Source organism: Capsella rubella, unplaced genomic scaffold (genome assembly GCF_000375325.1).
Source record: "Capsella rubella cultivar Monte Gargano unplaced genomic scaffold, Caprub1_0 scaffold_2, whole genome shotgun sequence".
In the NCBI taxonomy this organism is placed as follows: Eukaryota; Viridiplantae; Streptophyta; class Magnoliopsida; order Brassicales; family Brassicaceae; genus Capsella; species Capsella rubella.
The window spans coordinates 3,176,791-3,203,687 of NW_006238922.1; the positions used below are offsets into that span (position 1 = coordinate 3,176,791).

The following is a 26,897-nucleotide window of genomic DNA, read 5'->3' on the forward strand; positions in this document are numbered from 1 at the left end:
TAATTTTCGCATGATTTTAGCCAACAAATTTTTAATTATTAATTTAATTAAGATTATTTATTCAAATATTTTTAACTACTTTTTAAGATTATATTTTTAAAATTTGATGATATAATTAATTATGTCGTATATTTCACACATTTTATGATATGTATTTTTATAATCAAACATATTTTTTCATCTATATTTTTCTTAAATATAAATTATAATTTTCAAAAAATATTCTAAAGTATATAACTAATATTAAATCTGTTTGCATATTTTTAATTTCGAATTTAATTGTCCATTTTTTATGGTAACAAAATTAAAATGATTTTCATAAATACAGATAGTTTTTGTTTTTTTTTTAATTTATTTAATCTATTTCTTTGCTGTCTTTTAGTGTGTTTGGCTATAGGTTTGAAATTGTATATTTTGTAATATTTTTTTTTCAAGTTTGTTTGGCTATAAAGACAAATAATGATCCCCAATTAATAGTATAGATACTATGATCACTTTATACAAAATGCTTCCCTTTTAATAGTATATATATAGTTTTTGAAAATATTAAAAAAATAATTTAGATTAAATATGTTTAATTTCGAATTTAATTGAATATTTTTATGGTAATCAAATCAATATTATTTCCATAAATATAGATAGATTTGTTTTTTTAATTATCCTTTTAATTGTATATACTATGATCACTTTATACAAAATGCTTCCCTTTTAATAGTATAGATAATACATATATTAATAAAACATGTAATTTATTCACAAAAACACATGTAATTTAATAAAAAATATTTTCTTTTTTATATTTACGATTTCTTAATAAAAATATATATTCCAATTTTAACTTTATTAGTTTATATTAATTATTAATGCATAAATGACCTAGAATTTATTTAATTTTTATTGAAGATAAACACTTGTTAGTAATATTTCATTGTATCATAATTTTATATATTTAATTCAAAATATATATTTTATAATGGTTAAAATCTACCCTAACATTTTGCCGGATGCCGTTTTATACCTAAACTTTGATAGATAGTCTTTTTTTTCACTCAATCGCAAATATTTAAATTTGCAACTTAAACTTATAAATATTAGACAAAAAACCAACATTGACCTTGATTATTTTAGTCAATAGCTAATAATATTTCTTACCTGAATATTGTGATTTGCTGCTTATTCTTTTTCATTGTTGACATTAGTTGACAGCTGACTGAAATTGTTAAAATTCAATGTTGGTTATGATCTATAATATTTACAAGTTTTGGTTGCAAATTTGAAAATTTAATGAGTTCGGGTGAGAAATTAAATGACTATCAGTTAAAGTTTAGGTATGAAAAAGTATCCAACATGTAGTTTAGGTTTGATTTTGGCCATTTTCCTGGAGTAAGAAGTGGAGACTATTTGGTCTGCCTTCATAAAAAGAAAACGATTAACTTTTTAGGAGTACTATAATCAATAATTTTGTATTTTGAGAATTGAGACGGAAGTACATGACGTGGAAACTCATTATAGAGTGATTACCAAAAAAAATATATATATGTGGAAGCTGATGTGGCAGCTGATGTGGCAGCTTAAGGTTTATAATGTTGATGTGTATGGTTTTAGCCTTTTAGGGCAGCTTAAAGTTTATAATTTTGATGTGTATGGTTTTAGGAGCCTTTTAATGAACTCCTTTTGTTAGTAACTATTTGCTTTATCATTAGTCTAGTTAGAAATTGTTAGATAATTGTAGTCTAAATATAGTATATTTATGTTACATAAATATAAATTATTATCACTATACTACGCAACTAATATTCTGCTTCAATGATTTAAAAAAAAATATATATATTCTGCTTCAAATATTTATTATTTGGCTATAGAAAATATTGTACTAAAACAACATGAGAATTTTTTAGAAATATACTTTTTGGTATACCCCTATTCAAAAATATCCCTTTTATCTATCTATTTATAATAAAACCCCAGTTTAAATAAGAAAATTATAAAGTTTTCTATGGTTTAGAAAGTACTTTTAGATAATAACTAAAGCTCGGAGATTTAATCCAAATAAATTATAAGATTTTAAATAGTTTTTCAATATTTAAAAGGTTTTATAAGGTATTTATACATTATTTATGAAAGATATATAATTTTTACACACATATAAAGGTAATTTGTGTGTATATTTATAAGCCTACACACATATTTGGATAAATTCAACATTTTAGTGGCTTTTCTGATAAAGTTTGAAAAGGGTATTTTTAAGAAGTGGTATTTGAAAAGATATTTTTAGAATTCTCCCTTAAAACATTTTTATATGATTATAATTGGTTGTTTTTTTTATCTAATATGTTTTTAATATAGATTATAAGGTTTATATTTTTAGTTGTTGTTATATTGGATATTAGTAATTTTATATCAAAGTTCTTTTCTTAAATTTAAAAAGAATAATTTCCAAAACAAACCGGTTAACCGTCTAGTTCTAGTCAGCATATCTCTAAAATTTGGCAACAACAAAAAAAAACAATATATGATTTTACATAAATAAAAAATCTCAGATCTCTGATTCATAATCCAATGTTTTTAACATCACCGCAATGTAATCAAGATTGGTCTTTTGAGGTTAATAACTCTTCGATTTATATTTTATCTCTTGGTAAATTCTTAAATTAATTACCAATTTAAAATTAGCTTCATGACTAAAACCCACTATGTCTAGGTTTAAACGCATGGGTGTATCAGTTGTAGCTAAATTTTAGTTTGTTCCGATTATTAAATAATCCAATGAATCGTTTTCAAAATTTCCAAATTCTTCCAAAAACCAAATATAATTACTAAATTTCTGATTTGTGTGAAAATTTTACACAAACTAACATTTGTATCTTCTTATAATTGACGATTGACCTTTTGATAATATAATTTGTTGGTTTTTGAATCAAATGTACTTACAATATACATTTGTATTTTAACAAACATCTATAACATGTAAATTTTCCTATGTTAATTTAGGTGATGAATATAATTTTGGCAATCTATACATCACTACGTTACTTGCTAGTGAATCTATTGTCAATACTTGCAGATTAATTGTATTATGAATCTGTTCTCATTCATGTAATTCATTACATTGACATGAGATAAATATACAGTAGTGTATTCGATCAAATCAGGAAAAACGTATTTTTCCTGCTAGAAAGCGTATCGAATATATAAAATATTCAAAATCAAGTAGAATACACTTTTGATAATTAAATTATTGTTGTTTTCATGGAAATCTATGTTTGGTTGTGGAAGTAGTCTTTTTTTTTTAAGTCACCATCGTGGAAGCAGTCTAAACCACCATAAATATATTCTCAACATTTTATTATTATTTATATATTTATTTTGAATAACATTACACATAATTCAACAATTTTAAAAATAGTTCACACATGTTGAGTAGCTTAGTTCGTTACTAAAACAGAATCATAAAATTTGTTGACTCACAAATCATCACATTTCCTTTATTTATATTCATATCAATTTTCAAAGTGCACAAAAACTGTCTAAAGCTCCAAAAGATCAATGAAATGCAAACTAAAATCAAGCAAAGTGTGAAAGAGAAAACAAAAATAACTTTTGGAAAAAGGTACTGTTTGGTTCCTATATTTAAATGGCTTCGTTTCACACAAAAAAAATAATAATATTAGTAGTAGTCTTGTGAAATTATATATTATATTATAAATATTGAAGATATATTAGTATAAAATAAAGAGATTCAAGAATTTGTTCCCTTTACTTCTATAAAATTTTATTCTTTTAACCCAAAAAATTATATGATTACAAAAATTATGTGATTTGATGTAACTGAAGTTTTGATGAAAATATAAAAGAAAAAAAAATTGAACAAGTAAAATAATCAATGGTAAGAAACAAAAAATAATTGGGCCTTGTTGGATAAACATAACTGGGCCTATATGGGTAACCATTAAAAAAAAATACAAAAGACCTATAGCATAACGCACGTGGACAGAATCAGTCGTCTTCTTCTTTTGGATCTCGTTTTATGAACCCATCGGAATAACTCAGCTACGTCTCTGTTTCCGATTAGAGCTTCACCGGCGCTTCGGTGCTTGCTTCTCTCATCGAATTAAGAAACAATTTTCTCAAAATTTTGAGCTGCGTTTGATGATTTCTTTCTGGGTTTAACTCAATCAGAGAGAAGTCATGAACACTCACAATAGTCGAAACGCAAAATGGAAACAGAGAGAGCTTGTTCTTATACTCCTATACGCCGTCGCCTTCTATGCTTATGTCGTATGGAGATCGCTTCGTCTCTCCCACGGTAACTCCAACTTTTGCAAAATCAAATGAATCTGTATAAATCTCAGTCATGTGATTGTGATTTGGTTGATGCGATTTTGAATTGTAGATCATTACTTCAAGCTCTATGGCTTAGCTCCTGGCTGGCTCATTCCTAATCGACGTAATGTAATGTGTGATTCCTTGAATTTTCATTTTTTTTTTGTTCCTTTCAGTTTTGTGCTTATTGCTTTGAAGCTCATTATCTGTGTTTGGCTGTAGGATGTTTCTGATGCTCAATGGAGGAACTTTCGTGGGAATTTGCCGATTCTCAGCTTTGTTTTCGCGGTTTTCACTGTGATTGCAAATGGGTTTAGGTCTTTTTTCCACTTGAAAGCTAAAGGAATGGCCATCTTGTGGCTTTCCTTGTCGTTTATATACTTGGTTTACTTACATGGAGCTTGGTAAATCCTGATTACATATCTTTTTGTTTGCTTCCTAGCATCGCATTGTTTCTTAACTTTTCTGTATCTAAGCTGAGTTGTTTCCGCATTCACTTCCAGCGTCATTTACATTCTCTCGATTGCAACAGCCAATTTCCTTCTTGTTAAGGTATGTTTCCTTTTCAATTAACCTCTTGACAGAAATTTTGGTATATCGATAGTTTGGATCGTAAGAGTATGTAGAATGAAGGGCAGAGCATATCGTAGCTTCTTGTGGCATATACTCATTATGTCTACTTCTCAGTTTGATATTTTGTGTGCTGATCAAAGTTCACCCTGTATACATTTATGCAGTTTTTTGCACGAACAACATACTTTCCTTACATGCTTTGGACGTTCAACATATTTTTTCTCTTCTGCAATCGCATTTATGAAGGATATTCGTTCTCCATTTTCGGGTGAGTCATGTACATCTCATATTTGACAGATAGTTGGAGCTATTGTGTGGTTGCAGTGAAGCCTAACTTTTTGATTGTTTCTCGCTTTGTCCAAGGCAACAGTTTGAATTCCTGGACAACTTTCGGGGCACATTTAGATGGCATATATGCTTCAACTTTGGTATTTTATTTATCAAGTTACCCTTGACTACAATATTTCTCTTTATCTTTGAAAAACGAAGTCTGATTGCAGTATGTTTCCCACTTGTAATTTTGTTACAGTTGTTCTGCGCATGATAAGCTTTGGATATGATTATCACTGGGGCCAACTGGATTCTCATTTTGATCAGGAGGTGTGTTACCTTTCTTGATATGTATTGTTTCCCTATTTAACACTCCGTTCTTTTTGATAATTCTTTAGCTTAGTCTCTCAGTAGTTTTGGAATGAGTGTTTGTGGTAATTTAGCATTGTGTTTGAGAAATAACATATCATCCACAAAATTAAGTCCATATTGTTCTCCTGGCATATGTAGACAAGAGCTGCTGATATTCTTAGTTCCTATTAATTTCTCTAAGTTTATCTCCTGTGTATACTGTTTCCTTGATCAGTGAGGACTAGCATATGGCGTAGCCATCTCTTATTTTGTTATAATGTTCTTGCAGAAACATGTAACACGATGTTCCTTATGTAAGTTGGGGAAGACCTGCTATGTACTTCGACAGGTTGACTGCATGGCACCACTATTTCACTCCTATGATTAATCTTCTTTCGCTATGCATAACTCATCTCAACGTGGTATAACTTATTAGGAGAGAGGCCTTGCAAGTGACTGCTACAGTTTTTCTCTATACCTTTGTTATTTGGTGTATGCACCCTTGTACCTTGCGGGGCCAATCATAAGCTTTAATGCATTTGCTTCTCAGGTCTGCGACTCTTGTCATGCCTTCACTTTTCTATTCCTTTCATGTCTTTGTTTGTTTTTAAGATCCCGAACTCTGGCTCTCTTGAATAGACTTCCATTTACTATTGATAAGAGTATAGATAATCATAAAGAATCACACCTTTTTTCATAGTGGGTCTTGTCGTCATGATCTCTCACTACAAACCTATATTCTCACAGCTAGATACGCCACAGAATACTCATTTATTCAAAGATGTTGCTCGGTATGGAGTGCGTTGGTTATTGAGCTTCTTGCTGATTGAACTTATTACACACTTATTTTATTACAATGCCTTTGTGATCAGGTGAAACTCTTTCAGGACTAGGATAATAATTACACTTATCGTTATGTTTTCAAAATCTTTCAGTTATACAAAATTCTAACTTCTTTGCATTTGTGACAGTGGTCTGTGGAGAGAACTATCTCCTGTGGAAATATTTATTGTCGGATATGGAGTAAGATATTATTGATGTTTGTGTTATGTTTTTCTTTTGGCAGAACAACCACTCTTACTAGACAATCTAATAACAGCTCAAGAGGCTCTTACCAATTTTAGTTGTGTACTTTGATTTTTTATTGTAGAGAACCCGAAACTGATATGTAGGGCTATTTGTACTGCTGCAGGTGCTAAACTTCATGTGGCTTAAGTTCCTTCTTTTATGGAGATATTTCCGGTTTTGGTCTCTGGTATGTCCCTTCAAGATCTTGATACCGTTTTTGATTCTATGATCTTTTGGTGGAAAAATATAATAGCAGGTGTAGAGTAGTTGGCTTAGTCCTTTGTACTGATGATGTTCTGGTCTATGAAATTTCAATAGCAAGCAATTTTGAATTGTTGCTGCGTTCATGGCTACAAGCTAGAAATTCCAAGAATTATCTCTGGATAAATCACTCAGTATACGGTTCTGATATGTAATAATGCAAACATATTCTTCTAGGTGAATGGCATTGAAACTGTAGAGAACATGCCAAATTGCATTAACAATTGCTACAGCCTGGAATTGTTCTGGAAAACCTGGCATGCTTCATTTAATAGGTGGCTTATCAGGTGAGATGTTTAACGCCACACTTCTGGTTTCAACTTAAAACGTCGCTACATTATTTTCTTTTAATGTCAGCTCGTAAATTAGTAAGTTACATCTTCCTTTAGGTATATGTATATTCCTCTAGGTGGATCGCGAAGAAAGTTTCTGAATGTGTGGGTTGTATTTACATTTGTTGCCATGTGGCACGATTTGGAATGGTAATCTGTTTAATTCCTATGATTCCTTTGCGTTGTATGAATTATATGGTCCAACTTCTCATATTGTTGACTGTTTTGTTTGCAACCAGGAAGCTTCTTTCATGGGCATGGTTAACATGTTTATTCTTCATGCCAGAAATGTTACTGAAATCAGCATCCAATGCATATAAGGTCAGTTAAACAATGCCGTTTTAGTATCTCTACAAGTTCCAAGTAAAGAAGTTTTTACCATGCTAACACTTGAAGAATGACTTTGTTATACTATCAGACATTATTATGATGGTATAGAGTGGGCAATGCGTCTGACTAGACATGATATGTTTTGGAGCTAGTTATCTTGTCCCAAAGAAAAATAGAACCTCCTTGTCCTTTGTGATTTGGTTTCCTGTTCGTGGAAATTGTAGTTAACATGAACAGTACTGTTGCAGGTTGAGAGTGCTTTAGGAGAATTCCTCCTTCGTGAACTCAAGGCTTTGTCTGGTGCCGTCACAATCATGTGTCTCATGGTAAATAGCTTACGCTGAATATTCTTATGTCCAATTGCTGTAGTCACCTTCATGCTGACAAATAAGATTGAGTCCCTCAATTGCAGATTGCAAATCTTGCTGGCTATGTCATTGGACCATCAGGTATAAACTGGTTGGTCTCCAGCTTTCTTACGAGAGAAGGTATATCATCAGTCTGCATTTAAGTTCTTTGTCAGACGCGGCTATTCAATAATGTTCATCCATTCAATATCACAGGAGTACCTGTTCTGGGCGGCGTGTTCTTTAGCCTGTACGTGGGTACAAAGGTAGTGCATTAATTTTCTGCTATTCTAAATGCTCAAAACAGAATATCATATTGTACAAAGGTAGTCTTTAGATGTTGTTGGAATGCTCCCAACTCTCCTTTCTTTATTTTGCAGCTGATGTTCCACATCCAAGACTTGAGAAGTGGGGTGCATAGCCCGAAGTAGCTGAGGCAAAGAGTTGTAGTCTCTTCAATTATAATCAAGTAATGTCACTATTGTTACATATTGTATAAAATTTTGGTCGGGCTAACTGAGTGTGTCCTTGCTGGAAGAATCAAAAATGAAATCAACTTTGGCAAAGGCTTTTGGATGGATGATCACAGACCACCTGCAGTTTATAAAAGCCCATTGAATGCTGTTGAAAGGTATCTGGTAAATGAAAGAAACTCTGCACTTTAATCATACACCAAACAAGTTTGTGCTCAAATCCTCAGGCGTGGATGCAGCCAGATTGTCCTAATTGATCTTGTGCATTTATGAATGATTTTGTGCCGTCTCCGGCTGCATAGTCGTCATCGACGGTTAGACCTATGAATTTGTGTTCCTATACCAGTCCAGGTCCTTACTGGTACTATCTGCATTCCGTAGATTCTTTTCAGCCGGAAACACTGTTGGCACCAATCAAATTCATATCACAACTTCTATTGACTCGTATATCAAGCAGAATTCAACTTAGGGCAGGATCTTCCTTACCTTAGCTCTGATGGTTGGAACAACCAGGTGGTGTGGCGGTATTCAGTGTAGCCCAGCCAAAACTATCTCCCCCGAAGAAAAACATACCTCAGGTTGCCGATTCCATCAAGATTTGCCTCTTTTGGTGTTCACGGGTTATTCTGTGTCGCTAAAGACTCGCCTTCAAGGCACCGATATGATGGTAAGACACCAAGTCTCTTTATGCGTCCGTAGGCAACATAAGATAGTCAGGGTAGGTTGCAAGCAACATAAGATAGTCAGGGTAGGTTGCAAGCAACATAATCCAGTTTGTGAGAAGCCTTTTAAGCCAAAAGAGATAATTAGAAAACGAAAAGAAAAAAGTGCTATAAGTGAACAGAGTATGACCTTTGATGATCGAGTTCCACTACCGAGTTTTGACAGCTTTAGGTACGATTGAGACCAGTGAAAAGAAGAACATCAATGTCACAATCCACAAATTTGTCCCTTCCCAACCCAACAAAAACAGGTTAAGACAAGACATTTGAGGATTAAGACACACATCAGCTTTTTAATCATGTGGCTCTAAACGGTAATCTCAATCTCTTACACGTAAAAGAATTGTATAAAGTGACGATGTTAACACATTGAAAATGATTGTCATAGGAAGATACAGGAAATAATTAACACAAGAATCCAAAATGATATAATCACACCACTGAGGACAAATAAGGTGGCAGCTTCATAAGAATCTAAACTTAAATAATTTCCCAAAAAAATATCTTAAACGATTGGTTTAAGCTTTAAAGGTTACAAACAAATTATATATGTGTGAATGGAATAGAATTGTTTTGGTCAGCTCTGAAATAATTGCAATCAGTCTGCAACATTCTAAGATCTGATCTAAAGGTTAACCAAAATTATATTTTACTTTGGCAAGATCTTGATCTGGAATCTTAACTATCTCAGTTAAGTCTCTTTCTTAGTCTGGTAATAAATATTAAACAAAACGTCTGGTAATTAATGTTATTATCTCTCTCATATCCTCCATATAAACTAAGGTTTGTGATCAAAGTCTGAAACCATCCCAGCCATGATCAAGAAGAGGTGGGAAATGAAGAAGCTTCTATGGAGTTTGTTTGGGATCATTCTATTAAACATCCCTGTGAATGGGATGATGATGGAGTTTGATGAAATGGAGTGGTTCACTGAGTTCAATGGGACAAAGATGTTTCAGACTAAAAGTGATGTTTACTCTGAAGCTAAGTTTCCTATGGTTGGTCTCACTTTGATTCAATCTGCTGCTGCTAAAGGAGCTGGTAACATCTTCTTTCTTTATAACTTGTCTCTTGGATAATATATGTTTCTTGTTACACAGTTTACAATTTCTTGTCAGTGTGTCTGGATGGAAGTCTTCCCGGATATCACTTGCATCGCGGTTCTGGTTCAGGAGCGAACAACTGGCTCGTTCAGTTAGAGGTTTGTGCAGCTAAAACGTTTTCTTGTAATATAGAATATGACAATGTTTTGGTCAGTGACATGATGGTTTTATGTTTTGACAGGGAGGTGGATGGTGTGATACAGTTAGAAATTGTGTATACCGTAAAACCAGTAGGCGTGGATCGTCTTCGTACATGGAGAAACAGATACCATTTACCGGTATTTTAAGCGACCAAGCCGCGGAAAATCCAGGTTCTTTGTCTATAGCTCCCCTTTCTGATGAATCAATCTTTATGATATGATGTTTATGTTTCTTGGTAATGTTCTGCTTGCAGACTTTTATAACTGGAATAGAGTTAAAGTTCGGTACTGTGACGGTGGATCATTTAGTGGAGACAGCGAAAATAAGGTTAGCTTTTCTTGAAAACACTAATTGAATTTGGTAACTTGCTTGTGTAAGTAACATTGATTGATTGTTTTATAATTATCTTGGCAACGAATTAGGCTGCAAAACTTCAGTTTAGAGGAAAGAGAATTTGGTTAGCTGCTATGGAAGAGTTAATGGGAAAAGGAATGCATCAAGCTAAGCAGGCTCTGCTCTCTGGATGTTCTGCTGGAGGCCTTGCCGCGATCTTCCGATGTGATGATTTCGGGAAATTGTTTCCTCCTTCCACCAGAGTGAAATGTCTGAGTGATGCTGGTTTCTTCCTCGACGCGTGAGTGAATTTGCTAGTTTCCTTGAGTTACAAGTATCAGTCATGACTTTGGTATATACATATTGACTCTTTTTGTTATTTCTGTAACTGAAGCATCGATGTGTCGGGCGGTCGAGCGCTGAGGCGTTTATATGCTGGAGTGGTAAAATTACAGGTAAGAACATAGAATGTCTTGTCTCGGGAATTGTGTAATTCTGTTAAGTTTTGACTCAAAACGAATTGGCAATGAGTGGATCGGTTATAATCCTTTTATATTACTTTATGTCGCTTCTAACTTACGATTGATGATCCTAACAACATTTTAATTTACAGAATCTGCAAACCATGCTTCCTCGGGACTGTTTAGACCGTCTTAATCCAACTTCGGTATATGTTCTCTTCTTTTAGCTATCTTTATAATGAAGCAAATTCCAAATAGAGTAAGCTCGATCCCCTGAAACATGTACTCCATGCTTTAATATTTTTCAGTGTTTTTTCCCACAAAACTTAATCAACCAAGTTAAGACTCCATTGTTTATTCTAAATGCTGCATATGATTCATGGCAGGTTAGTCAATAAAGTCTCTTCTTTATATCCTCAGCTTTATCAATAAAGGCAAAATGTGTCCTTTTGATATAATATTGTATTTGTTACAGATCCAAGAGAGCTTAGCTCCTAAATCTGTAGATCCAAGTGGAAGTTGGAATGACTGTAGACTTAACTACGCTAAGTGTAGTCCATCTCAGATCCAGTTCTTGCAAGGTGAAACATGAGCTAACTAATGTTCTTGATTTCGAATAAAAACCAAAACTGAGCTATATGTTTTGCATTGAAACTTTGTGTAAATAGCTTTCAGGACGCGTATGGTGAATTTGGTAAAAGGTTTCGCGACGCCGAGAAAGAACGGTGTGTTCCTTAACTCGTGCTTTGCTCATTGCCAAACAGAGAGGCATGACACATGGTATGCTAAAAACTCTCCAATCGTTAAGAACAAGGTAAGACAAAAACACATATTTTATGCAAAATGTGATATAATCCCAAAGTGTTATTGATGTTTGTGTATACTACTCAAACAGGGTATTGCAGTAGCTGTGGGAGATTGGTATTTTGAAAGAGGTGGAGCAAAGCTCATAGACTGTCCTTATCCTTGTGACAAGACTTGTCACAATTTGGTCTTTAGATGATAAAAATTTAGTTTTCCTTAAAAAGAGCAATCATTTATTCAGGCAAACAAAATGAAATAAAGCAAAACCCATTTGATCACTTCTCTTAACTTTGTGCCTAAAAAATCCATTTCTTTTACTAATATGAACTATCCATAATTTCTCCTCTGTTTGAATCCAAATGTGAAATCAGATTGTAAATGGGATTATTAGTGGTATGGTTATGAAGAATGAGCTTATTTCGCCTTGTATAAGGGAATTATTATGTACACAAGAATATCACTTTTCTTTGAACATAATTATTTTGATTTTTAAACTGTAACAACACCAACTGTCTCCTTAATTGCTGATGTTTGGATCTGCATGACTTTATCATGGTACAACATATAGAAAAATATAAACATATGAATAAAACTTAATGAGAAAATTTTCAAAAATAATTGGTCTAAAAGATGATTACTATAAAATAAGGCCGGCCTTGAGAAATCATGGGCTCGAGTTCTCTTTAGCAATTTGTTTGTGTTAGAACATCATTATTGAGGATTTCTTAAGCAAATCTTAGCTTAAAGGTTTTGTTAAGAAACGGCTCTTATCTTAGTAAATCTTAAGATTTGTCTCGATAATGATGGTCTTACACAAATCTTAATGTAAGAAAAGTTAAGAAAAGTGAGTAAATATCACTTAGATAAAGATACATTTATTAACTTTTCTTAACTTTCATTAACTACTCTTACCTTAAGAATTTGTTAAGAGGTCACTGAAAATGATGGTCTTATGTTTTCTTGAGATTTTGTGTTTCGTAGTGTGGCCTAAGCAATTTCAAAACCTATTACCTATATATTTTTTAATTGAATCTAATGACAAAAGTTGATATATAATATGTTACGTAAACTAGCTTCTAATCGTTAAATTTTTCAGATTATATCATGTTCTTCATAGTCATTAACCTCTACGACGTTGACCCTAAAAATCTATATTATCTTTACAATCGCGTAAACTCGTACAATGCTTAAAATAACATGAAGATTTGAAATAGTCACAAACCACTAGTTTGAAGTTTTGATAAGAGTTTTCAATTTCGCAAGAATTTTATTTGCTCTGTTCTTGTTCCTCTCTCGATCATATACTAATGGATTCTTCTTTTCTCCTTACCACACTTGCTGCTGCAGTTTGCTTCTTCACGTTTTTGGTTTCATTATTTTTCATGGTTTATAGAAAATTCAGATTCTATCAAGAAAATAAAGATTTGGATGATTCTTCTTCTTCTTCTTCTTCATCATCGCCTTCATCTTCTTTGTCTTCTTCATCTCTTCCATCTTCTTTCAATTGGACGACTCATCATGTCTTTCCAAGCTTCCGTGGTGAAGACGTCCGCAGAAACTTTCTTAGTCACATCCAGAAGGAGTTTCAGAGAAGGGGAATCACTCCGTTCATAGATAATGATATCAAGAGAGGAGAGTCCATCGGTCCTGAACTTATTCGGGCGATTAGAGGATCTAAGATCGCTATCGTCCTGCTCTCGAGGAATTATGCTTCTTCCAAGTGGTGTATTGAAGAATTAGCGGAGATTATGAAGTGCAAGAGAGAGTTAGGTCAAACAGTGTTTGCCATTTTCTACGAAGTTGATCCATCCCATGTCAAGAATTTGACTGGAGAATTCGGAGCTGTCTTTGAGAAAACTTGTGCGGGTAGAACAAAGGAGGACATTGGGAGATGGAGAAAAGCTTTTGCGGAAGTGGCCACAATAGCTGGTTATGATTCAAGAAACTGGTTCGCTTTCAATCTTTCAACACATCAAACTATATGTATATAACTTTTCGAACCAATATGTTAAATTATAATGATTAGCCTTATTAGCTGTTTTATCTATCTCTCTAGGGACAATGAAGCTGTCATTATTGAAGAAATTGTCACCGAAATTTCCAAAAGGTTGATAAATTCCATACCATCAAATGATTTTGAAGGTTTAATTGGGATGGAAGCTCGTATGGAAAAGGCGAAACAGTTGCTTTGCCTAGGCTCAGATGAAAGGATGACTATTGGAATTTGGGGTCCTTCTGGAATTGGCAAGACAACCATTGCTAGGATTCTATATAATCAAATCTCCCATGGTTTTCAACTAAGTGTTTTCATGAAATTGAAACCTATCTATTCAAGAACAACTTGTTCTGATGACCATGATGTGAAGTTGCACTTAGAGCAGCAGCTTCTATCTCAGTTAACTAACCAAGAAGATATCAAGTTTCGTCATTTAGGAACTGCACAAAGACTTTTGATGGGAAAGAGAGTGCTTATTGTTCTTGATGGGGTGAATCAATCAGTACAATTACGTGCCATGCCTAAAGCTCAATTCCTTGGACCTGGATCTAGGATTATCATCACAACACAAGATCAAAAACTGTTAAAGACGTTCGGGGTCAAACATATCTACGATGTGGATTATCCACCACATAATGAAGCTCTTCAAATCTTCTGCATGAATGCTTTTGGTCAGGATTCCCCTTATAATGGTTTCGAGAAGCTTTCTATGGAAGTTACAATACTTGTTGGTAGGCTCCCTTTGGGACTTAGGGTTATGGGTTCTCATTTACAAGGAATGTGCAAGAAAGAATGGGAAGTGGAACTACCAAGGCTAAGGATTCGCCTTGACGGAGAAATCGGAAGCATTTTAAAATTGAGTTATGATGCTTTAGATGAGGAAGATAAATATTTATTTCTCCAAATAGCTTGCTTTTTCAATGATGAAGGCATTACTGAAATCATTGAAGGTACTCTTGGAAACATATTCTCGGATGTGAGGCAAGGGCATAGGGTCTTACTTCAGAGATCTCTTATATCCAACCAAATAATGTATCCGATGCATAATCTATTAGTCCAATTGGGTAGAGATATTGTTCGCAACCAATCGATTTATGAGCCGGGTAAACGGCAGTTTTTAGTTGACGCTATGGAGATTTCTGAAGTACTTACGGATGACACAGTAAGTTTTTCTCTTTTTACATTTAATACATTTGGTAGCCAAGCCTCTATATGTTCTTATAAATTTGTGTCATTTTGCAGGGTAGTGAAAGTGTTATAGGAATAAATTTGGACTTTTGTGAGATCAAAGACAAACTAGATATTAGTAAGAGAGCTTTTGAAAAGATGTCTAATCTTCAATTTTTAAGGTTCCGTAACTACGGTGATAGTTGGAAGAATGTGCATTTACCACAAGATCTAAACTATCTACCTCCGAAAATTCGAATACTACGTTGGGATAACTATCCACTATCATGTTTGCCTTCTAAATTTACTACAAAGTTCCTTGTCAAGATTAAAATGTATGATAGCAAGCTCGAAAAATTATGGGAAGGAAACCAAGTAAGTTACTTGTCATTTTTACTCAAAGTTCTATTTATTTCTTTTATATCCACTAGGTCCACATATCTAAAGTCTAAACTCGTTTCATTGTGATGTCTTTATTTGTTTGAAGCTGCTTAGAAATCTCAGGGTGATGAATTTGTATGGTTCTAGCAATCTAAAGGAGCTTCCAGATCTCTCAACAGCTACTAATCTCCAAGAATTAAATCTATATGGATGCTCAAGTCTTGTAGAGCTCCCCTCCTCTATTGGAAACCTCATTAATCTTGAGAAACTGATTCTTATTGAGTGCTCAACTTTGGTGATGCTTCCTTCATCTATTGGAAATCTCCATAATCTCCAAAAATTGGATGCTAGTGAATGCTCAAATTTGGTGGACCTTCCTTCATCTATGGGAAATCTTATAAATCTTCAAAGCTTGGATCTTAGTGAATGCATAAGTCTGGTGAAATTTCCGACCTTTATCGTAAATCTTATTAATCTCAAGGAATTGATCCTTATTGGAGTAGTATATATAGTGGAGATTCTTTCATCTATTGGAAACCTTACTAGTCTCAAGAAACTGAATCTTGTGCTATGCTTAAGTTTGGTGGAACTTCCCTCATCTATTGGAAATATCACTAATCTCCAGCAATTGTATCTTGCTGGATGTTCAAGTCTAGTGGAGCTTCCTTCATCTATCGGGAATATTATTAGCCTCGAGGAATTGTATCTCAGTGGATGTTCAAATCTGGTGAACCTCCCATGTTCTATTGGAAATCTTACTAATCTCCAAATTTTGAATCTCAAGGGTTGTTCAAAACTTGTGGAGCTCCCATCCTCTATTGGAAATATAACTAATCTCTTGAAGTTAAATCTCAATGGATGCTCAAGTCTTGTGGAGATACCGTCCTCTTTTGGAAACCTTCGTATGTTGACGAAGTTTAGCTTGGAAGGATGCTCAAAGCTAGAGGTTCTTCCGACAAATATAAATTTGGTATCTAGCTGCTAGCTCGCAGTTTGCAAGCTTGCTAAGTTTTTTCTTTACATTAAATGACTTATGTGTCGTGTAATTTGATCATACAAGTTTCCTTTGACCCTAGTCCAGTTAAGGATTAAACTCTATTTTACTCTAATAGCGATTTAGTGAACGCGAATTACTGATTTTTAAACGTAATTGAGAAGCTTAATTGGGTTTAGAAACAATTGGTTGTTAGTGTCAAAATGTGTCAAAATATCATTGACGAAAAAAGTTAGACATGCATCCGGAATTTCTAAAAGTGTTTAAAACATAGTTACGATAGGGCTTTCACATTTTTCCTTAATGCACGTCATCTTCTTCTTCCAGCTTCGTTCTCTGCGACCAAAACGTGAAACTCTGATCCAAGCATGTCATGTAAGTCAATATTTTCCTTGTTGCTTAAGTTACTAGTTTCCATAATCACTTCTTTAGTCATGGTGAAGCCTAGATTAGACAAGACCCGTATCGCATTCCCAATTCTTAGAATGTTTTGCCGAGTCTCGAGTGGAGTATGGCTTTGTTCTTTTCTTGTTTCTACAATCAAAGGATCTTGGACTTGGACGTGTTCCCCAACCCAAATATAACCATTGCGGCCAAGTATTAAATCAATCCCAAGACTTTCTATATAGTGAAAGTGATGGTAGCTTTTATTAACCAAGTAAGGATCAACCTTGAGTAGCTCTCCCTTTTCAAGCTATAAAATGAATACATTGATTAGTCTTATTATTAATTTAGAGAGGAAGCAAATAACTTAGACTAATGTGTCAGATAAGATCACCAACCTTGCCATACTTGTGACTTGAAGCTTGAAGCTCTAAGCCGCCATCGCGGTGAATACATCCAACTTCAGCCTAGAGTTTATATCCAAAACAAAGGAATCAGCCTAGGTCTTGTGTTCAAAACATGAAGATAATTAGAGATGGACTATAAGACTTACACAAACGACATCATCTTCTACAAAGATATCTCGCATATTGAGTTCATCAGCAGACGTTTTTCGCCTCTGCCAACATCAAGAAACGTTTACATCATTGAACCTTAACAAACAATGTAATATACCAAACTATTAGGGAATCAAATTGTAACCTGAACAGTATCAGGCATATTCATGGAAGAAAGCTTCAGTACTCCATCTTGATTAGAGTTGAGCTCTACTCTCCAACAGCTTTGAAAGACCTAAATAAGAAAATTCATTCATAAACCCTAATCATCTTTCTGAATCTAATTTCAAAACCCTAGTCACCATTACAAAACCCTTACCTCAATTACACGTCCTACCACAATATCCCTAACCTCAGGCTTATACTTGGCTCGCAAGGTACGTACATAGACAAGCTTGTCCACGTGAACTATAACACCACAAACATTCGCAAGCAACTCACCATCTACCTCGGATGTTCCATGTCCCCTTTTCAAAAAAAAAGAAAATCAAAACCATGAAAACAAAATTATAATCCAGACAAAAAAAAACAGATAAGCTGAAAAAGAATGAGATTACTTAAGGAGCAAGGCATCTTCGTGGATTGAGTCAGCAACGATAACAGAGTTGTTTGTTTCCGACGTCAACAATTTTAGCCGCTCCATAGCTCTCTCAAACCTAACCTTCTGCGTTTGGTTCAATGGTAACTCTAGCTTAAGCTTTCTCATCATCATCACCATTACAACACTCTTTCTCTCTAAATCCAATGAAGCACCACAAACAATGGCGATTATACAATTTGAGAAGAGCAACAAAAGACAATAAAGATAGATATTCACGAACTTAATTTAGGGTTTCGGAGAAAAGTGAGAAAGATTTGTAATTGTATTTCACTGAACCGGCCGGTCCATTCAAAATTTTATAAATTCGGCTTCGATAACATCATGCAGTTTAGCGTTTGGTTAGTGAAAAATGAAGTATTAATTGGTTTTAAGTACATTTTTGAAACATAATCATGGAACTACTACATTTACTATTTATAATTATAGAAGTAGTACATTTTTACCATTTGAATACTATTTGGACACTATTAAAAAATCATTTATATTTAATAACTAAAACATTCATCAAAATATATTTGTTTTCTATAAAATTTCAGTTACATAAAAATTAATATTTTTTCTCTATAATTTGATATGCATTTTATTTGAATAATTTTAAATATTTTTCAAACAAATTTTGATACGTCCAACTGTTGCTGTGTGTCGCTGTACGGAAATTCAGCTGTACATCAGTCTATATATATGTATAATTGTATGTGTACAAATATTTTCTGGTCTATAGATGTATATTTGTTTATGTGTAAACATGTTTTTTTGTAATTGTTTGTCATTGTACAAATATTTTATGTATAATAATATGTTTCCGTACAATTGTCCGTCTATAAAACAGAATAGTAAAACTGGGCTATTTTGCTAATTATGATTAGTGAGTACTATATTTCTAGTATGTTTCAAAAACGATCTAGTTTGCCAACACACCCAAAAATAAAACAAAACATAAAACACATTTTCATTAACGAAAACAATACAGATTTGTCTCTCTACACCATTCTTCTTTTCTTTGGCACGTACAACATCAGATTTGTTTTTTAATTTATTCCCCAATAATTGCAAAAGGATATCCAAAACTAAAGTATGGGCAATTATGGGTTAAGTGGCCTTCCTCAAGCTCCTCTCTGCCTCCTTGCCCTGCCAGCATTAATCTGAGAAACAACTCTCTCCACAGGCACCTTTCTCTGATGTTTCAGGCCTTTGTCGCCCATCAGACGAAGGATGTTGGTGCCTGCGGCAAAGCAACAAGGCAATACAATAGCTGGACCTGCTATGGCAGCAACAGAAGCTGCTCCTGCTATTTGTGCTCCCGTCGTTACAAAAGCTACTCCTGCTGTTGAAAAAATCATACTAGCACCAGTTTGAAAAGCCCATGCCCCTGACAAGGCTTGACTGCTCGTTGCAGCTTGGTCTTGGAAAACCAAACTGGTTTTGCAGTATATGGCGAAACTCTCACAATTGTTAGTGATAACATGGTAATCAGCAAAACCATTTTGCAAGAGATAGTTTGCACGGCGAACTACTTCATCTGGAAGATCTGATGGCAGTGTTGTGCATGCACCTCCTCGAGGTTTGGCAAGAAAGGTAATGGAAGATGCACTGTACTCGAAGCGGTAGAGACTTCCTCCAGCAAGGAAGCATTCGAGGCAAGAAGACAAGACACCCGAAAGCTGGGAACTATATCCGCAAGTCGGGCATGGGTTGACTCCATGATTTGGTGAAGAACTAGCAATGATGCCCAAGAAGGTGCCTGTTTCTTGACCACGTCCACAAGTGAAATGGATAACTCTTCCATTACCAACATGGATTCCTACAGATCATGCCACATTTAGTTAACGAAATATTGAGTTTAAGGATTGGAAGAATTGACAATTCATATATAATAAGGTTGCACATATATGTATATAAGCTCATTGAGATGTATATATACACAATGGCTATGACGGAGTGGCAATGACAAAGCATCTGGGATGAGCAAAACAACGTCGTTTTGTCAATCTTCGATTTTGTTAAGTCGCACATAACAAAACAACGCCGTTTCGAATTGGGGATAAAACTAAAATTAGGGTTCTTGATAAGTGTGAGAAAGAGAGAACACACTCCTTGAAAAATCTAACAGACCCATGAAATGAAATGTTTGTAAGTAGTGTAATTTTGATTAAGTGTTTTAACTTACAAAATGTAATTTAATTAAAACACTTATAAAGAAGCCTAATTTTAATTTTATGTTAATCCTGTAAAACAAATCTTTAAATACCATAATATATATGTTTAATCCTGTAAAAAAATCACAAATAAATATATAAAAAACTTTAGAATAAAATACACACTTACTTTTTAGTGATTAATAGTTTGTTTATATTGCAAAAGAAAACAGATCCTTAATATTGTGGCAAACAATACAATATGTTCCCCAATGTGTGTTATCTTTTTGATAGAAGTTTTGCAAAGTGTTCTATATAAACAAAACAACGCATATACAAGAATTAAGAAGAGAGAAAGAGAGATCGAACCATGATGCGCATAAGCAAATGCCTTACGCCATGAATAGATGTGATCGCCTAGGTTTAGCATATCTCTCGAGATTTTGTTTGAGAGTATTCCCATCTTTTTGCTTCTCTCAATTTAGAGAAAAGTATAAGAGTGAGAGCCTTTAGAGGGAAGATTTACTATCTTTACTTTGGGTAAAACCAGACTCTATATATACACTAAAACCACAGTGAGTGTGAGTGTGTGACTAAAAGTCTAAAACATTACATCAGCTCCTACGTCAGAATGTATTTAATGGATGGGCCTTTGGTGGTTGAACACCAATAATTTCGTTTTCTTTTTGCCGACACAAGATATAAAACCGGCTTAGATCTTCAAACCTAGTAAACCGGTGTTTTTAGGTTTTGTTAAATTCCAAGCACGCTGCACACTTGTTCTTTTGTTGGTTAAGTTAATTCTTTGCACCTACAAACACAACGTAGACCAAGGCTTCATCTTCCGCAGCATCAATACCATTAGTTTGAATAGAATTATACGTACCATGTATAGTATTAGCAGGAGACGATAAAGATAATAAAAGCGTATTGAGAATCGCTATGGAAGGTCCTTACAAAATTGGGATTTTTATCGATACTATCTTAAGAAACCGGTACGTATAATTTTTTAAAGATATATGTTAATTATCTTAATTATTTCATTATATGCCGAAAGATACTATCTTAATTATTTAATTCGGAAAAAAAATTTAGTACATATATCTCAATTTCTTGGTATATGTCGAAAAATTGGTATATGTTGAAAGATATATCTTAAGAAACTGGTACGTAGAAAGTATAAAAAATATAAAATTTATAAAAAATTTTTTATCAATAATCGGTCAATGTCAGAGTCAACACCGATTTTTGTTGGAATCAATTGACCGAATTATATGTTTATGGTGTTGACTACATAACGTCATATAATTGATGTATGTGACCATATAATTCATTCACTTTGTGTAGCTGAATATACAAGACATTTACGTTTGACTGCACCATTTTGAAACCCAACCCAAAATGGTGCAGTCAAACGTAAATGTCTTGTATGGCCACTTACAAACGAAAAAATGAAATCTCAAATAATAACACAAAAACAAATTGAGATTTCATTTTTTTAGTTTTAATAACCAACGTATGATTGCACCCATTCAAAATTGTGGACAATATTTTACTTTATTGTCCATGACTTGGTATATTGGTAGACCACGTATATCTATTTCAATGGATAATTAGGGCACCTCCATCAGTGAGAACTTCATTGAGTTTCTCAAAAGTAAAAGTATATTAATATTTTAATAAAATTTGATTATATAATTAAATTTTAAATTTAAAAGAAAAATTAAACCAATCCAAATGAGACAAGTGTATTAAAGAGTTCTCTAAGAATATCTGAAAATGCTTTAGTGAGAAGCCCTCTATACTCTCTCTCTCTTTGTTTTTCATTAAATTTATTTTAAAAATGGTGAAATAAAATAGAGAGAACCTCCCGATGGAGTTGGTTATGTTACGATGTTCACGCAACTTTAACGTTATATTTCAATTCATTGAATTGTTTCGTTCATTATCATTTTGTCCATCACTTACAGTAACTCTAGCGCATTTGTTACAACACCGTTAATAATAATAGTTCACAAATTAAAAAAAAAAATAAAGAAAAAAAAAAAAAATAATAGTTCACAATTTATACAATTAATCATTAATGGACAAAAAAAATCAAGAAAGGTATACAATATCATGGTCAACAAGGACAATATCGTAGCAAATAATTCAAGGAAGGTATACAATGACTTCTATAATCTTCACTCTCGACTTCTCCCCGACTTCAAACGGAGAGGCTTAAACCTTCCAAACTCAATATATAGATTCCTAATAAAACCAAAAACAAAAATACCAACTAAAAAAAGACTTGCACTTCACTCAATCGAACCTCTAAAATAAAGGAAGAGGGATCAAACTGGGAGTATAAACACAGTGAGTCAGTGACAATACTGAACAAGTCCAGAACCTATAGGAATCTTCTTGCACAGATCATCCCTCACAATATAGATGCAACCCACTTCATCTTCATTGCCACCACAACACATGAAAAGGGTCTTTCCATAGATGAAGTAACTAGTGAGATGTAACCGTCGAAAATGACTTGGCACTTGAGTTCTTGGCAAAGTCATCAAGTTTATCCACACTACCTCGTCCCCTCTATCGATATTTTTCTTGGTTACCCAAATATCAATCTTAAATGTTTGAAAACATTGCTTTAATAAGGATAAACGATCTCCATCATAAACCCGCGAGGACAAATAGATCGGAATTGTGGTTCTTCCTACTCGGAAGGTAACAAAAATGTTTGAAATTCTCCATCGAGAAATCAAAGCTTCGAATGAAGTACTCACCACTAGTATCCTGGATATGACCACAAGTAATCCAGTAAAGGTTTCCATTTGACGACCTAGCTTGTTATGCATTAGTCATTTACTTGACAAGTTATATGTAGAGAAAAAGGTTTTTTCATACATCGACTATACCGATATGTTTGATTCATACATGAAGTATATCACTGTGTTAATTCATACATCAACTAAATACTTTTTTTAAAAATTTATTATACATATTTATCGATTTTTGCAAAATCATACATAATTTGGCCCAGGGCCGGTCCAACATAATATGAGGTCCAATACACACAATTTTTTTTTGTAATTGAATTTTGTAGATAAAATTTAAAAGTTAAGACCAAATCTCAATAATTCATAAAATATGGTCAGTTTTTGCAATAACAAATAAATAAAATGAATTTGCAATAAAAATTTGCTTTTGAGGCCTATATTTGTTAGTAAAAATTCCAAAACAATTGTAGGCCCAATACCAATGTATCATAGAAATTGGTCACAGAGTCTGTAGCCTACTATGATGGCAAGAAATTTTGATGACATAGACAACACATGTAATATGACGCAGATATCATGTCATATAAATGGTTTTTAAAAGATTTTTACACGAGTTTTTATAAGGTTTTCGAAGTTTATAAAGGTTTCAAAAGGGTTTACAAAGTTTTGTAAAAGATTTTTAAAGGGAGTTTACAGATTTACAAGGTGTTTAAATTTATAAGGATTTAAAATAATAATAATAAGAGTTTTAAAGGAATTTACTAGGATTTCTAAAAATTATTCGTTTGTTTTAGTGATTTCAAATAAGTCATTTTCTAAATCTTTTGCTATTGTCTTGTATCTGGTTATAGGTATCTGAAGTCTGAATAATTGTGAAAGAAGTGACTTTGGACCACAATATGTTTAAGGAAATAGGTTTCTTCTTTACAATAATGCATTGCATTTGCGTTTCTTCTTTTCTCATTTAATAGATTAAGAAAACACTTAACTTTTCTGATTTGTCGACAGCATCATGATGATATTTTCAACAAATGTATTGCACAAAAAATAAAATTATCAAACTAAAAAAATTGTGACCAAATAGAACATTTGATCCCATTATACGTATTCATATGAACCCATATCTAAACCTGGTAAGAAACTAAAGGGTCTGACCAAAAGAGAAGACCATTCTCTGAAGATCCTTGGGGATCACGTCACAAGCTTGACTTTGGCTCCAAGGAAACGCAATGTTGGAGTCAAAATCTGTCTCTGATTTCACGTAAACCGGGTTCAAGAATAGCGATTCGTTTAGATACTCTTCGGACCATTTCATTTCTTCCAGACTAGGGTTGTCGAGGTGGCTAGTGGTTCCAAAGTTTGATTCCCAAGTAGGCTCTATCACTTGTACATGATCTTCCCCAGAGATAGTGCTTGAAGTGTTGTCTCGCGGAGGAATCGATGATTTCACGTAACTCTGTGTCTCAAATCCTGAAATTGAGACAGAAGAACCATCGATCATGGAAGATTGCGAAACAGAGTTGGTGTCTTGCTTCTGAAACGCCAAGTAGTCGGAAAAGTCAGATGGTTCCTTGACAAAGAAGTCTTGATTACTTTCTGAAGAGAAGCTTGTGGAACTGTGGTTAAAGCTTATGTTTGTGTCTCCATCAACCTCGGAGAGAGGTTTATGAGTTATTGGGTCGATGCCTTTTTGTCTAAGCTTCTTTTTAATACACGAATTCCACAAGTTCTTGATCTCGTTGTCGGTTCTCCCCGGAAGCCTCGCAGCAATTTGTGACCATCTGATACAAATCAAAAACAGGGGAGATTTCATTAAAAATACTCTGTTTCAGAAACAGAGTATATTGTGATTGTTACCTGTTTCCAAGAACAGCATGAAGCTCGACGATGAGGTCTTGTTCCTCTGAAGAGAAAGCTCCTCTCTTTAAATCAGGTCTTAAGTAATTGATCCACCTGAGTCTACAGCTCTTTCCACATCTTTGGAGACCTGTAGGATTCAGACAATTCTAGTACTCAAGAGGAAGAAAACACACAACTTTTACGCGTTTTTCGGGGGAAAAGAGAGTTTTACCGGCGAGTTTAGGGACAGAACTCCAAGAACCATGACCATGTTTTGTGATGTAATTGAGAAGCTTCTCATCTTCTTCAGGGGACCAAAGACCTTTTCTAAGCTTTTGTTTGTAACAACAAGAATGTGACCTCTTCATGTCTTTGCAATGATGTTGAAAGAAACAAACAAAGAAAAAAGGTTTTGAGAAAATGGAATTGAGATATGTGCAGAGACTAATACATAAATAGAGAGAGGGCTAGAACCGACGGAAATGAAAAGAAAGGAAACAAAGTCATTGTCAAAGAAGACTTTTGTTGAATTTTATGTTTTCTTTTTATGTATGTATCTTTCAGTGAAAAGAGACAATATAATGTGCTTAGCTGGGGACTATAGACTACTCATTGTTAAGTCATGAGACTCGTGTTTCTTTTTTTTTTTTTTTGGCTATACATAATCTTATTATTTCAAAATTTTCATTCAAGTTGGTGTAGCTTTTAGGTGCTATTAGCAAGTAATTATTATTTGGTGTAGAGTTGAAGTGTATACCTAAGTATATATACACCCAATTAGTTATAGTCGAACTGTTCATTTTCTTTCATTTGATATATTTATGTAAATGTTTTTTTTTTTTGTTTTCGATTTGGTTTGAGGTTACTCAATTTTCTCTAAGGTTTTGATAAATTTGATTTTCGACAAAATTTATCGACATATATGGCTATTAAGGTTTACAGTTTATTAGTTTCCACGAAAATTACGATAATGGTTAGGGTTTATAATGTTTGACTTAACGTTTATTAGATTTCGACGAAATTTATGATGAACATACAAATTATTTGTCAATAATTTATAATTTTTCTCTTTATATTTAAATTTTGATTTAATTTTCTTGATCCACTATGTTAATTAGAGTGGGAAATAGATTTTGAATTACCGTCATTGGTTTCTATTTTACTTCTCTTGGTTACAAAATATAATATATATTTTTTATCCATGAAACAAATCATTTGGTTCATACAAAATAATTGAGTCTTTAGAGAGGGAATCTCTTGTACAGTGACTTGTTCATGCAGGAACCAACAAGAGGAATGAAGTAGCTAGACATCTTTTGTTTTGGTGTTTTTTAAATTAAATGGGCTACTTGATATCTATTGTCCATAAGGTATACTTCGGATTAAACAATTCACCAAATGATTGAATTAAATTGGAAAACCAAAACATTACAAGCTTTTATAACGAGTATCTTTTGCTATATACTAATAATTAACTCGAACGAACACGTTATTGAGTGTATGTGGATGAAAGAACAAAAGTAGAAGAAATATTCTGCGACATGAAGTGTATATATTACTAATATTATTTCCTCATAATAATCATACTCTTCTTCAATCATCATTATCATTACAATTATATGAACCAAAGCACCAATTTGAATGAAAATTTGAAAATAAAAAAATTATGTAGAATAAAACAAATTCTATAACGAGTATATGTAGAATAAGGAAACATATTCTACATATTCTACGAGGGGGTTATTGGGAAAATGACTTTTAAAGATTTTTGGAGTTTAAGATTCTATTGTTATTGGTGTACGGATTCTTAGATTCTTAATAAAATCTCTTGTTATTGGTGTATGTATTTTGTAATCCCTACTATAGTAAAAGAGAAGTACAAAAGTACTTCCGGGTCGGGTCAAAAACAGAAAAATAACCCGAAATTAAAATGATGGATACTTAATTTTTGGACTAAAATTTGGATATGGACATTAACTATTAAAAAAAAATCAATTACTAAAAATTCCCCTTATTTAGGAAACTATAATAATGATACATGCATATTTTAGAAATCTAAATTAATTGTGTATAATTAAATATAAATGGTGAATAACAATTGCACATTTTAAGGTAATTACGTTTCTCATCACCTAAAAAAGATCTTAATATTTAGATAATATTCTAATTACCAAATAAGTTTG

General features: G+C 33.3%; 6 protein-coding genes across 11 annotated transcripts; 3 read left to right on the forward strand and 3 right to left on the reverse strand.

Moving 5' to 3' along the window:
• The first annotated feature begins 4,014 nt into the window (after positions 1-4,014).
• Positions 4,015-8,435, forward strand: LOC17895465 (putative membrane-bound O-acyltransferase C24H6.01c). 2 transcript variants are annotated; one of them, XM_023788418.1, is made up of 19 exons: positions 4,015-4,306; positions 4,394-4,452; positions 4,546-4,727; positions 4,827-4,875; positions 5,061-5,164; positions 5,260-5,324; positions 5,426-5,496; positions 5,807-5,866; positions 5,954-6,067; positions 6,265-6,389; positions 6,489-6,540; positions 6,710-6,772; positions 7,024-7,133; positions 7,236-7,328; positions 7,418-7,499; positions 7,757-7,834; positions 7,921-7,996; positions 8,072-8,121; positions 8,236-8,435. In XM_023788418.1, exons 1-19 carry the CDS (start codon positions 4,189-4,191, stop codon positions 8,284-8,286), a joined length of 1,602 nt encoding a protein of 533 aa, XP_023644186.1. In that variant the 5' UTR covers positions 4,015-4,188; the 3' UTR covers positions 8,287-8,435. The 2 variants fall into 2 exon arrangements, with proteins under 2 accessions (XP_023644186.1, XP_023644187.1); XM_023788419.1 differs by lacking the exon at positions 4,015-4,306 and having other exon boundaries at positions 4,394-4,457.
• A 1,220-nt stretch (positions 8,436-9,655) lies between these two features.
• Positions 9,656-12,309, forward strand: LOC17895262 (pectin acetylesterase 2). Its single transcript, XM_006302233.2, has 11 exons — positions 9,656-10,091; positions 10,169-10,251; positions 10,335-10,464; positions 10,548-10,621; positions 10,717-10,928; positions 11,022-11,082; positions 11,241-11,294; positions 11,397-11,474; positions 11,564-11,669; positions 11,757-11,902; positions 11,984-12,309. The coding sequence occupies exons 1-11, from the start codon at positions 9,866-9,868 to the stop codon at positions 12,089-12,091; spliced, it is 1,278 nt and encodes a 425-aa protein (XP_006302295.1). The 5' UTR covers positions 9,656-9,865; the 3' UTR covers positions 12,092-12,309.
• Positions 12,310-13,199: 890 nt separating this feature from the next.
• On the forward strand, positions 13,200-16,497 carry LOC111831971 (disease resistance protein TAO1-like). Of its 5 annotated transcripts, XM_023787822.1 has the most exons (6): positions 13,200-13,840; positions 13,949-15,050; positions 15,131-15,309; positions 15,397-15,430; positions 15,543-15,896; positions 16,098-16,497. In XM_023787822.1, exons 1-6 carry the CDS (start codon positions 13,200-13,202, stop codon positions 16,419-16,421), a joined length of 2,634 nt encoding a protein of 877 aa, XP_023643590.1. In that variant the 3' UTR covers positions 16,422-16,497. The 5 variants fall into 5 exon arrangements, with proteins under 5 accessions (XP_023643590.1, XP_023643589.1, XP_023643587.1 ...); XM_023787821.1 differs by having other exon boundaries at positions 15,131-15,430; XM_023787819.1 differs by having other exon boundaries at positions 15,131-15,430; positions 15,543-15,875; positions 15,990-16,497.
• A 243-nt stretch (positions 16,498-16,740) lies between these two features.
• LOC17896176 (exosome complex component RRP4 homolog) lies at positions 16,741-18,083 on the reverse strand. The gene is made up of 6 exons (XM_006301016.1): positions 17,929-18,083; positions 17,691-17,838; positions 17,517-17,606; positions 17,368-17,433; positions 17,213-17,281; positions 16,741-17,124 (listed from the first exon to the last, which is right to left on the reverse strand). Exons 1-6 carry the CDS (start codon positions 18,081-18,083, stop codon positions 16,741-16,743), a joined length of 912 nt encoding a protein of 303 aa, XP_006301078.1.
• Positions 18,084-18,897: 814 nt separating this feature from the next.
• Positions 18,898-20,613, reverse strand: LOC17896193. Its single transcript, XM_006302636.2, has 2 exons — positions 20,477-20,613; positions 18,898-19,773 (listed from the first exon to the last, which is right to left on the reverse strand). The coding sequence occupies exons 1-2, from the start codon at positions 20,568-20,570 to the stop codon at positions 19,076-19,078; spliced, it is 792 nt and encodes a 263-aa protein (XP_006302698.1). The 5' UTR covers positions 20,571-20,613; the 3' UTR covers positions 18,898-19,075.
• Positions 20,614-23,845: 3,232 nt separating this feature from the next.
• LOC17894392 (transcription factor MYB61) lies at positions 23,846-25,110 on the reverse strand. Its single transcript, XM_006302547.2, has 3 exons — positions 24,947-25,110; positions 24,733-24,862; positions 23,846-24,656 (listed from the first exon to the last, which is right to left on the reverse strand). Exons 1-3 carry the CDS (start codon positions 25,080-25,082, stop codon positions 24,017-24,019), a joined length of 906 nt encoding a protein of 301 aa, XP_006302609.1. The 5' UTR covers positions 25,083-25,110; the 3' UTR covers positions 23,846-24,016.
• Between the last annotated feature and the right edge of the window lie 1,787 nt (positions 25,111-26,897).

Coding starts and splice junctions, on each gene's coding strand:
- LOC17895465 (XM_023788418.1), top strand. CDS start 4,189: ATGAACACTCACAATAGTCGAAACGCAAAATGGAAACAGAGAGAGCTT. Junction 4,728..4,826: donor GTTTACTTACATGGAGCTTG/GTAAATCCTGAT, acceptor ATTCACTTCCAG/CGTCATTTACATTCTCTCGA. Junction 7,329..7,417: donor ATGTGGCACGATTTGGAATG/GTAATCTGTTTA, acceptor GTTTGCAACCAG/GAAGCTTCTTTCATGGGCAT.
- LOC17895262 (XM_006302233.2), top strand. CDS start 9,866: ATGATCAAGAAGAGGTGGGAAATGAAGAAGCTTCTATGGAGTTTGTTT. Junction 10,622..10,716: donor GTGGAGACAGCGAAAATAAG/GTTAGCTTTTCT, acceptor GCAACGAATTAG/GCTGCAAAACTTCAGTTTAG. Junction 10,929..11,021: donor GCTGGTTTCTTCCTCGACGC/GTGAGTGAATTT, acceptor CTGTAACTGAAG/CATCGATGTGTCGGGCGGTC.
- LOC111831971 (XM_023787818.1), top strand. CDS start 13,200: ATGGATTCTTCTTTTCTCCTTACCACACTTGCTGCTGCAGTTTGCTTC. Junction 13,841..13,948: donor GGTTATGATTCAAGAAACTG/GTTCGCTTTCAA, acceptor CTATCTCTCTAG/GGACAATGAAGCTGTCATTA. Junction 15,051..15,130: donor AAGTACTTACGGATGACACA/GTAAGTTTTTCT, acceptor GTCATTTTGCAG/GGTAGTGAAAGTGTTATAGG.
- LOC17896176 (XM_006301016.1), bottom strand. CDS start 18,083: ATGATGATGAGAAAGCTTAAGCTAGAGTTACCATTGAACCAAACGCAG. Junction 17,839..17,928: donor GAAGATGCCTTGCTCCTTAA/GTAATCTCATTC, acceptor TTTTTTGAAAAG/GGGACATGGAACATCCGAGG. Junction 17,282..17,367: donor TAGAAGATGATGTCGTTTGT/GTAAGTCTTATA, acceptor TATAAACTCTAG/GCTGAAGTTGGATGTATTCA.
- LOC17896193 (XM_006302636.2), bottom strand. CDS start 20,570: ATGGGAATACTCTCAAACAAAATCTCGAGAGATATGCTAAACCTAGGC. Junction 19,774..20,476: donor ATTTGCTTATGCGCATCATG/GTTCGATCTCTC, acceptor CATGATCTGTAG/GAATCCATGTTGGTAATGGA.
- LOC17894392 (XM_006302547.2), bottom strand. CDS start 25,082: ATGAAGAGGTCACATTCTTGTTGTTACAAACAAAAGCTTAGAAAAGGT. Junction 24,863..24,946: donor TTCTGTCCCTAAACTCGCCG/GTAAAACTCTCT, acceptor TGAATCCTACAG/GTCTCCAAAGATGTGGAAAG. Junction 24,657..24,732: donor CATGCTGTTCTTGGAAACAG/GTAACAATCACA, acceptor GATTTGTATCAG/ATGGTCACAAATTGCTGCGA.